General features: G+C 41.9%; 1 protein-coding gene across 5 annotated transcripts in view; it reads right to left on the reverse strand.

The window, feature by feature from the left end:
* MAPK10 (mitogen-activated protein kinase 10) overlaps positions 1 to 13,884 on the reverse strand; it is a 338,818-nt gene that overhangs the window by 40,989 nt on the left and 283,945 nt on the right. For all 5 annotated transcript variants that reach the window (XM_030190605.1, XM_030190604.1, XM_030190606.1 and 2 more), the window contains one exon: positions 5,306 to 5,430. In XM_030190605.1, coding sequence (XP_030046465.1) covers positions 5,306 to 5,430 — 125 coding nt within the window. The remainder of the gene's footprint in view (positions 1 to 5,305; positions 5,431 to 13,884) is intronic.

Below are 13,884 nucleotides of genomic sequence, written 5' to 3' on the forward strand. Positions count from 1 at the left end.
AGAAGAGGACATATCTCTGGTAAGTGAACACTACTTTGCTCTGTGCTTTGGGAACTTAAAAATTGGGTTTTAACTGATGATGAATTGTAGGTTAGTGATAGGCAGAATAAAAAATATAAAAAAGCAAACTAATCTCCATACTCTTTTCCCCCTAGTTTTAAAACTTGAACTTTGTACCAGAGCATTAACAGTGCACTGCAGGAACTAGTTAAGGATCTTAGGTAGTGCTGGGGATAAGCCAGCTGTACCAATGACATAGGAAAATGTGGGAGGGAGGTTCTGGAAGCCAAATTTAGGCTCTTAGGTAGAAAGCTGAAATCCAGATCCTCCAGGGTAGTATTTCCAGAGATGCTCCCCATTACACGCGCAGGACCAAAAGGCAGGCAGAGCTCCGAAGTCTCAATGCATGGTTGAGAAGATGGTGCAGGGATGAGGGATTTAGATTTGTTAGGAACTGGGTGACATTCTGGGAAAGGAGGAGACTGTTCCAAAAGGATAGGCTCCACCTTAACCAGGATGGGACCAGGCTGATGGCGCTTTTAAAAAGGAGATACAGCAGCTTTTAAACTAGAATGGGGGGGGGGGGGGGGGGGAAGCCGACAGTCGTCCAGGAGTGCATGATTCAGTGTAGAGTATCCTTGAGGATACTGTTGAAACAGGACATTTAGGAAATCCCAGCAGAGAGGTTTCAATGATGCTTAAAGTAAGCCAGGTGTGCTTAATGAGACAGCAGGATAAAGGATGCACAATATCCCCTTCAACTTCTAAGCAGCTTGTAGATCAAAGGAAAAAACACAATTTGAAGTGCTTGTGTACAAATGCTAGAAGCCTAAAAAATAAGATGGGAGAGTTAGAATATATAGTACTAAATAATGAGGTAGATATAATGGGCATCTCAGAGACTTGGTGGAAAGAGGACAATCAATGGGACACTATCCAGCTTATTTTCGAAAGTGATAGCCAGCCATCTTCCGACACAAATCGGGAGATGGCCGGCCATCTCCTAAAACCGGCCAAATTGGTATAATCGAAAGCCGATTTTTGGACACACTCGCCGGCATTCCGTCACGGAAGCAGCTAAACTTCAAGGGGGCATGTCGGCAGGGTAGTGAAGGCGGGATGTGGGCGTGCTTACGAGATGGCTGGCTTCAGCTGATAATGGAAAAAAGAAAACCAGCGATGACGAGCATTTGGCCGGTTTTACTTGGTCTATTTATTTTCATGACCAAGTCTCAAAAAGATGCCCAAACTGACCAGATGACCACCGGAAGGAATCGGGGATGACCTCCCCATACTCCTCCAGTGGTCACCAACCCCCTCCCACCCAAAAAAAAAACCTTTAAAACATTTCCTTCCTAGGAGGGGAAGCCAGTCGGCCAGCTCGTAAAAAAAAAAAAAAGGATCTTGCTGATCAGTTATGTTATGACTTACTTGTTCTGGAGTGCTGTATTTTGTGATACTGTTTTGAGAAATGTTCAAGAAAGACTTCATACAAATTTAAAAAGTCCCTGCTGTTCATTTTCCCTTGATGGCCGTCCCTGACGTGCACTTCCCTTAATAGCGGTCTTTCTCTAGGAAAGTGCACTTCTCTTAATGGCCGTCTTTCTCCCCAAACAGGGAAATCAAAACAGTTTTTGCTCACAGTTTTTTTCAGTAGTAACAGTGGGATTTGAACCAGCCACCTCTGCATTACAAGAGCCATGATGTAACCACTTGGCCACAGCTCCACTTACTTGGCTGTCCTTCCCTTTTGATTATACCCCTTCAAGTCTCTCTCAGCCAATCACAGTGCATTAAGCTGTCTGTGAGTGGCTGAGAGAGACCTGGAGGGGTATAATCAAAAGAGAGGGACACCCAAGTAATTGGAGCTGTGGCCAAGTGGTTACATCACTGGGCTTATAATGCAGAGATGGCTGGTTCAAATCCCACTGTTACTGCAAAAAAAAAAGCAGTGTGCAAAAACTTTTGATTTCCCTGTTCAGGGAGAAAGACGGCCATTAAGAGAAGTGCACTTTCCAAGAGAAAGACGGCTATTAAGGGAAATGCACGTCAGGGACTTTTTTCATTTGTATGAAATCTTTCTTGAACATTTCTCAAAACAGTATCACAAAATACAGCACTCCTGAACAAGTAAGTCATAACATAACTGATCAGCAAGATCTAAACATCCAGAAGTACCAGTGCACTACAAATGCTGAACTTTACTGAAACATTGGTGAACTTTAAACTGGGTTCATATGTTCTAGGAAGACACTTGTAAAATATTTCCAAAACTTCAACTCCCAAGTCTCCTTTGTTCCCTTGTAGACCTCATAACCCATAACTGGGTTATCTCACCTCATAACCCATAACTGGGTTATCTCCATGTGAGTCTCACTACCAAGATGGACTCCAGTCCCGTACCACTGAGCTCCTCCCTTCCTCCAGTTCATTTCCTGGATCCCCTGAGTTCAGGCACACTATCAAACACCTCTCCCCTCTGGAGTTGCCTCTAGATACTATAGAAACATAGAAAACTGTAGGCAAATAAAGACCATATGGCCTATCCAGTCTGCCCATTCATGCCATCTACTCTCCCTATCACTCCCTTAGAGATCCTATGTACTTGTCCCAAGCTCTCATGAATTCAGATACTGTTTTAATCTCCACCACTTCCACCAGGAGGCTGTTCCACGAATTCATCACCCTTTTCATGAAGCAGCATTTTCTCAGTGGAGGAGTAGCCTAGTGGTTAGTGCAGTGAACTTTGATCCTGGGGAGCAGGGTTCAATTCACATTGCAGCGCCTTGTGACTCTGGGCAAGTCATTTAATCCTCCATTGTTCCAGGTACAAATATGTACCTCTATATACTATATAAAGTGCTTTGAATGTAGTTGCAAAAAACACAGAAAGGCAGTATATTAAGTCCCATTTCCCTTCCCTCAGGTTACTTCTGAGTTTATCCCCTTTCACCTTCATCCTATGCCCCCTTGTTCCAGAGCTTCCTTTCAATTGAAAGAGACTTGCCTCCTGTGAATTTATGTCTTGTATGTATTTAAATGTCTCTATTATATCTCCCCTCCCCCACCTTTCTTCCAAAGATTACATATTGAGATCTTTAAATCTGTCTGGATATGCTTTATGATGAAGACCACTGCCTACTTTAACAGATGCCTTCTGGACAAACTCCATCTTGTTTATATCTTTTTGAAGGTGTGGTTTCCAGAATTGTAATAATATTCTACATAAGGTCTCACCAGAGTCTTATATTCACCTCCTTTTTCCTACTGGCCATTCCTCTCCCTATGCACCCAAGCATCCTTCTAGCTTTTGCTGTCACCTTTTCTACCTGTTTGGCCACCTTAAGATCATCACATACAATCACATCCAAGTCCTACACCTCGTTCGTACATTATCCATTTCCTGGCCCCCTTCACTCTGTGGGTTCAACAGAGTTCCCATCACAAGTTCTGCACCTCACTTCCACATCTTGAAACAAGACTGCTTCTGTACAGGAATTTAGAATTTGCTATCCTTCTCTGGAGGTATCTCCTTTTCTTTTGCCCTTAGACCTGGTTGGGAGGAGGGAACTTGCGGCCTTGCCTTAACAAGTCTTAGGGCTGGTAGCTGGCAGAAACGAAACCAAGAAAACCCACCTATCCAACAAAAACGGGGCCTTAAGTCAACTAAGGAAACCCACAGCTCCTCCCTTGGGTGCATCCCACTGGGGTACCCAGCTAGAAAAATCCTAGGTGAAGACCTCTTTATGCTGCTTATAAAGCAGTTCCACACCTGAAAGGCATAAAACAGAACTTGCATCTACAGGGTTCCTGGGCCCACATAAATAAGAGGCACTTCACTGAACTAGTACTAAATTTAATAAATGCAAAATACAGTGATTCAAATTATTAATAGAGTTACATCACTTCTAAAATCAGCCCACTGGCTGCCCATTTCACATAGGGTCACCTACAAACTACTTCTAGTATTTTCAGGAGAGCCTGCTTATCTCTCTCGGCATCTAATTCACTATTCTCCATCTCACACTCTTAGATCTCGTAGTCAGCTATAAAGAGATAGTTCATGAGCACACCAGAGCATCTATATTTTTTGTACAAGGTTCATAATTATGGAGTTCACTGTCTCCTCAACTACAATTACAAACATCTCTTACCCAATTCAAAGCCGATTTAAAAACATTTCTTTTCAATGATGCTTTTTGCTAATCCCCTCACACACATGGGAAGACCCTCAGGCTTCCTTGGAAGACATCAAAGCTTATCTTATGTCTTTACCCCAACCCCTCTTTCCTATTTTTATTGCGGTTCTCCCCCCTCTCCCCAATGCTGTCTGTATTGTGAGACTTTTTACTTCTGTCTTGTTCCTTAATAGATTGCATGCCGCCTAGATGGCATGCCCATAAGGCAGGGTAGAAAATGTTAATAAACCTGGAAACTTGGAAGTATGGTAGTATATATTTAGCTTATCCAAAACTATCTATTAAATGAGAAGTCCTCATCCCAATTTTCAGGACACACCTAGCCAGTCAAGTTTTCAGGATATCTACAATGAATATGTTTCAGACAGAGTTGAATACAATGGAGGTAGTACATGCAAATTTAACTTTTTGTCTTTGCATTTTAAGTTAACAACAAAGAATACACTTTGCAAAGGAAAATCAGAAATGTACAAAAAGCTAATTAACATTTTAGCACGGTACAAGGAAAACAAGTACAATTCTAAACAGTCCACAATTAAGGAGAAACCAAGGACACATTCCATATGAAGCTGGAATTAAGGGAAAGGTAAAGAAAAAATGGAATAGAAAATACAGAGAGTTCCTCTACTAATTACAACTATTACAGACCATGATTTAGGAGCTTTATGTAGAAGGTACAGAAACACCTTTTCCTTCCAAGAAAAAATGAAGCTGTGCGGGTTCATAAAAAGACATATCTACTACCCTGAAAAGAAAATAAACGTTTACACGCATGCAAATTTATCTCATGCATATTCAATGTGGGTATTCTGAAAACCTGACTGTCTAGGTGGGTCCTGAGGATTGGGTTGAGAACCCCTGATCTAAACAGTAGCCAATGTGGCTTTCATTTTCCTTTTAAGACTGGTGTGAACCCTGATCACATGAACCAACTCCTTTGCAAGCAGCATTGTCATCACCATACTATCTTCACAACGTTCCTGCCTTATGAATGCTGCGAGTATCCACTCACCCACAGTGATAGTGAATCTGACTTTGGATTGTGGATCATCAGTGTTTTACAAATTACATTGGAAAATGGAAATAAATAAAAGGCAAGGTCTTACCGCTTCTACTTCTGAAGGGTCATACCAGACATTAATGTACGAGTGTTGTAAGGCTTCATCCACCGATATCCGCTTTGCAGGGTCAATCACCAACATCTTTGACAAAAGATCTCTGGCTTGACTAGCTAGAACAAGGAAAGCCATAATAAAATTAGCAATCTGCTGCTTTAATTAATATTGTTAAATGGGTAGAAAAGTCATTGTGGGTCTTCTCCAAATTGGGCATGCTCCCAATTCTACCCATATGGAAAAAAAAATCTTGAGCCATGCTTCAGTTGCTTAGAGTTGACCACTGGGTAGGATAAAGTAAACAAATCAACCAATGAGAGTTTATTCTCACATATTCAGCTTAATTCTAGAAGAAACTCATTTCTAAGGGTAAGTGTATTTAATGGATTTAAAACAATAAAACAATTTCCATATATATTAAAAGCATTTTTAACATAAATGGAAATAGGTTGAATTACCTCTAGACTGTATACTGCAGTAATAATACACAACCATTAGTATGTAAACCATTTAGCAGAACCGGTATTTCTCAAAGGAAGCTCAATTCATTCCAGCTTAGGAATTAGACAAATTTATAGCTAAAATGCAGTCATTAGATTGGGTAAATAAAAATAACTGAGACAGGTGCTGAAGAAACCACAGTACTCGCCTATAAAGGTGGGACTCTAGAGTAATAGGGAGGGAAGAAGTGAAGTTTGCTGGGGGAGGTTCTAAGGGTGGAGGAGAGTTGTTTGGGGGGGAATAAAGATGGGAATTTTTGATGTATAACTGCACGGTCATTTTGATAGTTTGTATATATTGTTCTATTAAATCTAATAAAACATTTATTAATGAAACAAAAAATAAAAAACAGTCATACCCTCTGTTTGAAAATGGCTACCTATAGGCCCATTCCACCATGTCCGACAAGCACACATAAATCCCAGAAAAGCATGACTAGCTAGGAGCCCACTTTACGCATGTTACACATAAAAATGTTTATAATAATGGCATATAAGTATATAAATACAAAAATTCTGCCTAAGCGCTATTCTGAAAATTCCTGATTAACTTACCTAGCACACAGTTGCCGCATTTACACCAGGTCTATAGCTGGCGTAAGTACAAGTGCCTAGATGATAGGCATGTCACTAGCAGGTTAAACTAGAACCGAATAGGCTCCTACTGCGCACCCTCAGGGAGCCTAAATAGGGGCACCCAGTCATAGAACTGGCTCTTAGAGTTTTAGCCTGACTCTATATTCCATTTATCATCTTCATTATAAAATGCATGAGCGTCACTGTCTCTTTTTTTCAAAATGCAAAGCCACCTTGCTGCTATAAGCAACATTCGGAATAGGACGGAGGAAGTTCTCAGATCAACCTCATAGCATGGCATGCAAACTAGGGGCAAACAGCTAAAAACACTTACCCTCTCTTTAACCTCCACTTTATCTCATTTAAATATGAAAACATTTATTTAGCCTTACGTCTTAGCAAAAACCTTAAGAAAGCACATGACAGTTCCGTTCTAAGCAGAAGTAAATACATCAGTGTTCTTCAGTGTAAGGCATGGGGGCCAACAGCCGCCCCTGGAGATCTCTGGGGTGGCCCTATCTTCTTTCTGGGTGTTTTTACTATTATCTGCCTCTGTAACCATGCTCACGACAGAAAAGAGGAAGTGGATGGGAAGAGTCGCATGCCTGAAGGACAAGACATTTCTCAATAGACAAAGAGAATGCATGTGGAAATGTTCTCCTCCCTGAAGATACCCTCAATGAAAAGTTTGAAGGTGGGCTGGTGAGGATGGATGTCATTGACACATGCTGGTCAACAGTGTCATGGCCTTGCACAGGAAGACATTTGGCAGCTCTCCTTCAGGTCTTTTAGATCCAAAGTGGCCCTGACTTAAAAATTAGTAAAGACCACTGACAGGCAGCCCGGTTGGCATTACTAGGGTGTCTTGGCTGGCTCTGATTCCTATATGTCCCAAATATCTCTGGAAGAATAATGAATAAATTTGGACCACCTTGAATATCTGCTGAATATAGCTTTTTACAGGACATTCTTTTTCGCAAAATCTTATTACAGATGCTTTCTCATGGAACACAAAACTGTAAGGAACAAATCAAGCCCTGGATGACCAGGGGAGAAATTATCACGTGATCACATATCTATGTTTGAATACTATGTCCTTTCAATTTTAAAATTGGAACTGTTCATAAAACTTGTCATTTGGCCATCTCTGTTGTTCACCATTAAAAAAAAAACATATATATGTTCTGTTTTCTATTTTATTGTCTCCCTGCTACAGTAGCATTGTATATGTACGTTTTTAGGAACACAGTGCCTCATTACTGTGTCTTAACATTACTATACATACTTATGTTTTTATGACATGCTAATTATTTATGTAGTGCTACTTGCTCCCATGTTCTTTCCATTCATTGAATTATATCTCTTTTGATTAGATGCTGTTTTAGTGGACACATTTGCTCTTATTGTCCCTTGGTCATCATTTGTGGTTGGTATGTACATTATTTCTTTTTATGTTAAGATATATTTTGGATAGTGTTAATGTGGCCATACATTGAACACACTTTTTTAGTGTTTTTGTGACTTTATATTCAATGCATAGAGTATTTTAGATTTATGTTTATATCTATACATTGTTTTTTTAATATATTTATGTTGCATTTATCTTCTTAGTCCTGCTTTATTATTAGTTTAAATGCTTATTAGTTGTTATCATATTGTTTTATCAGTTTTTATTTTTTAAACTTATCAATGCTTTATTTTGTATAACATTTTTATCGCACAGCTGTTATTTGATAACTATCAGGCTCATTTTCGAAAGAGAAGGACGCCCATCTTTCGACACAAATTGGAAGATGGGCGTCCTTCTCATATGGTCGCCCAAATCAGTATAATCGAAAGCCGATTTTGGGCGTCCCCAACTGCTTTCCATCGTGGGGATGACCAAAGTTCACGGGAGCGTGTCGGAGGCGTAGTGAAGGCAGGACTTGGGCGTGCCTAATACATGGATGTCCTTGACCCATAATTGAAAAAAGGGCGTCCCTGATGAGCGCTTGGACAACTTTACCTGGTCCTGTTTTTTTTACGACCAAGGCACAAAAAGGTGCTCAAACTGACCAGATGCCCACCGGAGAGAATTGTGGATGACCTCCCCTTACTCCCCCCAGTGGTCACTAACCCCCTCCCACCCTAAAAAACATCTTTAAAAATATTTTTTGCCAGCCTCAAATGTCATACTCAGGTCCATTTATTTATTTATTGCATTTGTATCCCACATTTTCCCACCTCTTTGCAGGTTCAATGTGGCTTACAATATATCATGGATAGTGGAAATGAGAAGGGAGTAGACATTTGGTGTTACAGAAGGATTTGGGTTGCATGGTAATGGAATACATGATAGTAAAAAAGCAGAAGGCATTAATTTACATTCAGGGTATATGTGGGAGTTTCATATGACTTGGTCTTTGTGATAAATCCTGTCGAAGAGATGGGTCTTTAGTAGTTTCCGGAAGTTGGTCGATTCATAGACCGCTTTCAGGTGATGTGGCAGTGCGTTCCAGAACTGTGCGCTCATATAGGAAAAGGTTGATGTGTGCATTAATTTGTACTTTAGACTTTTACAGTTGGGGAAATGAAGATTAAGGAATGTGCGAGAAGATTTTTTGGCATTCCTGGATGGTAGGTCTATCAGGTCTGACATATAGGCTGGAGCATCGCCATGGATGATCTTATGTACTAGGGTACATACTTTGAACATGATACGTTCTTTGAGTGGGAGCCAGTGTAGCTTCTCTCGAAGGGGTTTCGCGCTCTTGTATTTTGATTTTCTAAATATGAGTCTGGCTGCCGTGTTCTGGGCTGTTTGGAGTTTTTTGAGTATTTGCTCTTTGCAGCCAGTGTAGAGTGAGTTGCAGTAATCTAGATGACTGAGTACTAATGACTGTACCAGATTACAGAAGACGGTCCTCAGGAAGAATGGTCTTACTCTTTTTAATTTCCACATTGATTGGAACATCTTTTTGGTTGTGTTTTTCGCATGATTCTCAAGTGTTAGGTGTTGATCAATGGTAACTCCAAGAATTTTTAAGGTCTCTGAGATGGGTAGGTTTAAGTTTGGTGTGTTGATGATGGTGTCTTGATGGTGGTTATGTTGAGAGGTAAGTACTAGGCATTGGATTTTTTCTGCGTTGAGTTTTAACTGAAAGGCATCTGCCCAGGAGTGCATGATGTGTAGACTTTGGTTGATGTCGTTGGAAATTTCTTTTAGGTCTTGATTGAATGGGATGTAGATCGTTACATCATCGGCGTAAATGTATGGGTTGAGGTTTTGGTTAGATAGTAGTTTGGCTAGAGGTGTCATCATTAGGTTGAATATAGTCGGTGAAAGGGGCGATCCCTGTGGAACTCCACATTCAGGAGTCCATGCGGCTGATGTAATCGAATTTGAAGTCACTTGATATGAGCGCGTGGTTAGGAATCCTTTAAACCAATTAAGAACATTGCCTCCGATGCCGAAGTATTCAAGGATGTGTAGTAGGATTCCATGATCAACCATGTCGAAGGCGCTTGACATGTCGAATTGTAGAAGTAATATATTCTTGCCGGTTGCAATCGTTTGTTTGAATTTCGTCATGAGCGTAACTAATACTGTTTCAGTACTGTGATTAGAACGAAATCCTGATTGGGAGTCGTGTAATATTGAGAATTTGTTTAGATAGTCTGTGAGTTGTTTGGTTACCATTCCTTCTGTTATTTTGGTTATTAAGGGAATGGATGCAACTGGTCTATAGTTGGTTAATTCACTCGCGTTTTTCTTTGCATCTTTGGGTATGGGGGTGAGTAGAATGTTTCCTTTCTCCTTTTGGAAGAGTCCATTTTGTAGCATAAAATTCACGTGTTTCGTTAGATCTGTTATGAAGTGTTGGGGGCCAATTTCATAAGGTTATTTGGGCATATATCTAGTTTGTAATGAGATTTGGCGAATCTTTTAAGCGGTTGGGAGATGAGATCTTCTGATAATATCTCAAATTCATTCCAAATCCTATCTGCTGGGTATACTCCAGGGTCTGGGTCTAGGCAGTCTAGGAGTGCAGCGTATTCGATGGGGCTGGCAGGAAATTTGAGTTGCAGTTGTACTATTTTCTCTTTGAAGTATTTCGCGAGGTTTTCAGCCCCTGGTGTGTCTTTGCTGTTGTTCGTGACTGGTGTGGTGTCTAGCAGTTTATTCACAAGTTGGAAAAGTTTGTGTGTGTCCTTGTAATTTGGTCCAATTTCAGTTTTGTAGTATAGTCTTTTGGTTTGTAGGTCCCTGGAGCAGTTTTAGTGGGTGCAGTGCACATCAGGCAGGCAAACCCAGGCCCATGCTCCCCTACCTGTTACACTTGTGGTGGTAAATGTGAGCCCTCCAAAACCCACCAGAAACCCACTGTACCCACATCTAGGTACCTCCTTCACCCGTAAGGGCTATGGTAGTGGTGTACAGTTTGGGTAGTGGGTTTTGGGGGGATTTGGGGGGCTCAGCACACAAGGTAAGGGAGCTATGTACCTGGGAGCAATTTATGAAGTCCACTGCAGTGCCCCCTAGGGTGCCAAGTTGGTGTCCTGGTATGTCAAGGGGACCAGTGCACTGAATGCTGGCTCCTCTCACGACTAAAGGGCTTGCATTTGGTAATTTCTGAGATGGGTGTCTTTGGTTTCCATTATCGCCGAAAATCAGAAACAACCAAGTCTAGGGACAACTATCTCTAAGGACGACCGAAATTTCAGAATTTGGGAAGCCCCGACCGTATTATCGAAACGAAAGATGGATGTCCATCTTGTTTCGATAATACAGGTTTCCCCGCCCCTTCACCGGGACGTCCTCAGCAAAACTTGGGCATCCCTTTCGATTATGCCCCTCCACATATACTTGTATACGTGGCTCTTTTGTATATGTATTTAATATTATGTTTTTAGTTAACAGTTTTTACTGTATTTATGTTATTTGACAGAAAGATATATGTTTGGCTTCAGGTGCATCAGGTGCCGAAACACAGGACTGTGTCGAGTCACTGTTAGCTATTACTCATCAATAAACCACTTACTTTGGAATCACATTGGTCTACCCCTTTCTTCTTTTTGTTTCTGTTTGTGGACTGTTAGGGGTTTACCTCTGCTCTTTTTTTGTTTTACACACGGTTCCAATCTCCCTCTCCTTCACCTGGATTCTATTGGAGTGCAGTGGTTCCTCATGCCACCACACAGTGTCAGGCAGTAACTTTTCCATTTCTGGTTCTGGTCCCAGAAACTCCTGAATCCTTGTTCAAAAACAAATGCCTGTGATGCTTTTCTATGGGGGTATAGGCAGGCTGATTCTTTGCAGTTCACAATACCGGTACAGGCATGGCAGGAAAAATAGGGTCTCTCCTTATGAGAGGAATAGTCAGAGGCAGGAGATGACCAAATATAATTTTGGCAGGCAAAACAGGAGTTTATATTACTTCCTACCACCAGGAACATCCTACAAGCATCAAATCCCTCCTTCACTTCCATCAACTTCCATTGATTTAACCAAATCTCTGAAAGGTTCTGGTGCCAGAAGGTCTGAGTTTCCAAGCAGGTGCTACAAACAAAAAATTACCAAAAGGGCAACCCTAGGATCTCTAGGGTTGCTTAAAAAAAAACAAACCTGGAACCAAATCCTGCCAGAATCTACAGGCAGCCTGCTCTCATTGGCTGGACACCTAAAACAGAAAAAGACTGCATAGGAATAGGCACTCATGCACAAAAACCAAGCTTTGGAACAGCAGGGATAAAGTCATACAGCTTCTCTGTTGAATTTCTCCCAATGTTACATTTGTTTTTAGCCTAGTAGTATAAACATAAACTAGAAGGAGTCAGAGCTCGGACAGCTAAGTAAGGAGGCATGGCGTTTATTATTATTCTAGAGTGCATAACAATTTCACTTTGCATATCTCTATCCTACTCCAACAAGACTTACCTGAAGAGTGCTACTGAATATCTACTCTGACTGCCACAGCACTCTCCAATTAATACCTAGAAAATCCAGAGGCAGAGACAGGATAGTTTCTTTTGTTTGCTAGTGTGCCTGCGTGGCTCTTCTGCCTTGGTTCTTGTTTGCCTGTGTGCTAGGGTTAGCACTTCTGTCTTGGTTACTGTCTGCCTGTGTGCTAGGGTTAGCACTTCTGTCTTGATTTTTGCTTGTTGCCTGAGTGCTTGGTTGGCACTTCTGTTGTGTCCCGTGTAGCCCAGCCTTGAGTTGCATCTCTGTGTGGTCTCCCTTTTTCCTTTGAATGGCCGTGCGGCCCAGCCTAGTGTTTTACCTAGTCTGCCTTGCCTAGTGTTCTGCCTAGTCTGCCTTGCCTTGAGTTCTGCCTAGTCTGCTTCTGCCTATGTGTGCGTGCCTTCTCTTTTGCCTTCTGCAATTGTGCTTAGGTTCCAGTTCAGCTTTGCGGCCTGTATGAGAGGGCTCTGGTGTGCACGGGTTCCAGTTTGGCCTTGTGGCCCATTTGAGTGCCTTTCTTCTAGCTTTACTTGGCTCTGCTCCTGTGTACTCTGCTCCTGCTTAGCCAAGCTCTGCTCCTATGTGCCCTGTTCCTGCCTAGTCAAGCTCTACTCCTGTGTACCCTGTTCCTCCCTAGTCAAGCTCTGCTCCTGTGTACCCTGTTCCTCCCTAGTCAAGCTCTACTCCTGTGTACCCTGTTCCTCCCTAGTCAAGCTCTACTCCTGTGAACCCTGTTCCTGCCGTCAAGCTCTGCTCCTGTGTACCCTGTTCCTGCCTAGTCAAGCTCTACTCCTGTGTACCCTGTTCCTCCCTAGTCAAGCTCTGCTCCTGTGTACCCTGTTCCTGCCTAGTCAAGCTCTGCTCCTGTGTACCCTGTTCCTGCCTAGTCAAGCTCTGCTCCTATGTACTATGATCCTGCCTAGCCAAGCTCAGTTCTTGTGTACCCCATTCCTGCCTGTGTGCTTATTGCACTAATCTGCTCTAGTCCTGCCTGTTTAGTAGTAGCACAAGAGCTCATGGTTTCCCTGAGTCTGCAACAGTTTGCAAAGACCCCCGAGGCCATGACAGATATTTACAATTTCAGAAATAGCTTCCTAAATCCTGGAGAGTTAACTGAGTATTGGCCAGCACACAGATAACTTACTTAGGTGGCCTTTTACAAAGGCGCGCTAGCATTTTTAGTGTACGCTAAATGTTCTGCCTCCATATTCATGGAAGCAGGTTGTTTATTATTTATGTATATGTTAGACATTGATATATTAGTTTGCATTGCCTGTAACAGTTTACAGTGCTTGTGCCTTTAAGAAAGACAGGAAGTGCCTTTGGACTACAAAATTAGTCTTCCTGTAGTACTCTGTAATAGGCTTTTCCTGAGCACATGTCCCAGTTCCCTATGCCTTTTGGGACTTTTCCTATTAGCAGGCTTTTGCTCCTGTGTATGCTGGGATGTAGCCTGCCCTTCTTCTCTCATTTTGGGGTTTGAGAGTGTGACAGTAACATGGTTTTCTAAGAACTGTAAGCTGACAGCTGTGCCTGTTGCACACTCCTCCTCT

The sequence above is a fragment of the Microcaecilia unicolor genome, chromosome 2 (genome assembly GCF_901765095.1).
Source record: "Microcaecilia unicolor chromosome 2, aMicUni1.1, whole genome shotgun sequence".
In the NCBI taxonomy this organism is placed as follows: Eukaryota; Metazoa; Chordata; class Amphibia; order Gymnophiona; family Siphonopidae; genus Microcaecilia; species Microcaecilia unicolor.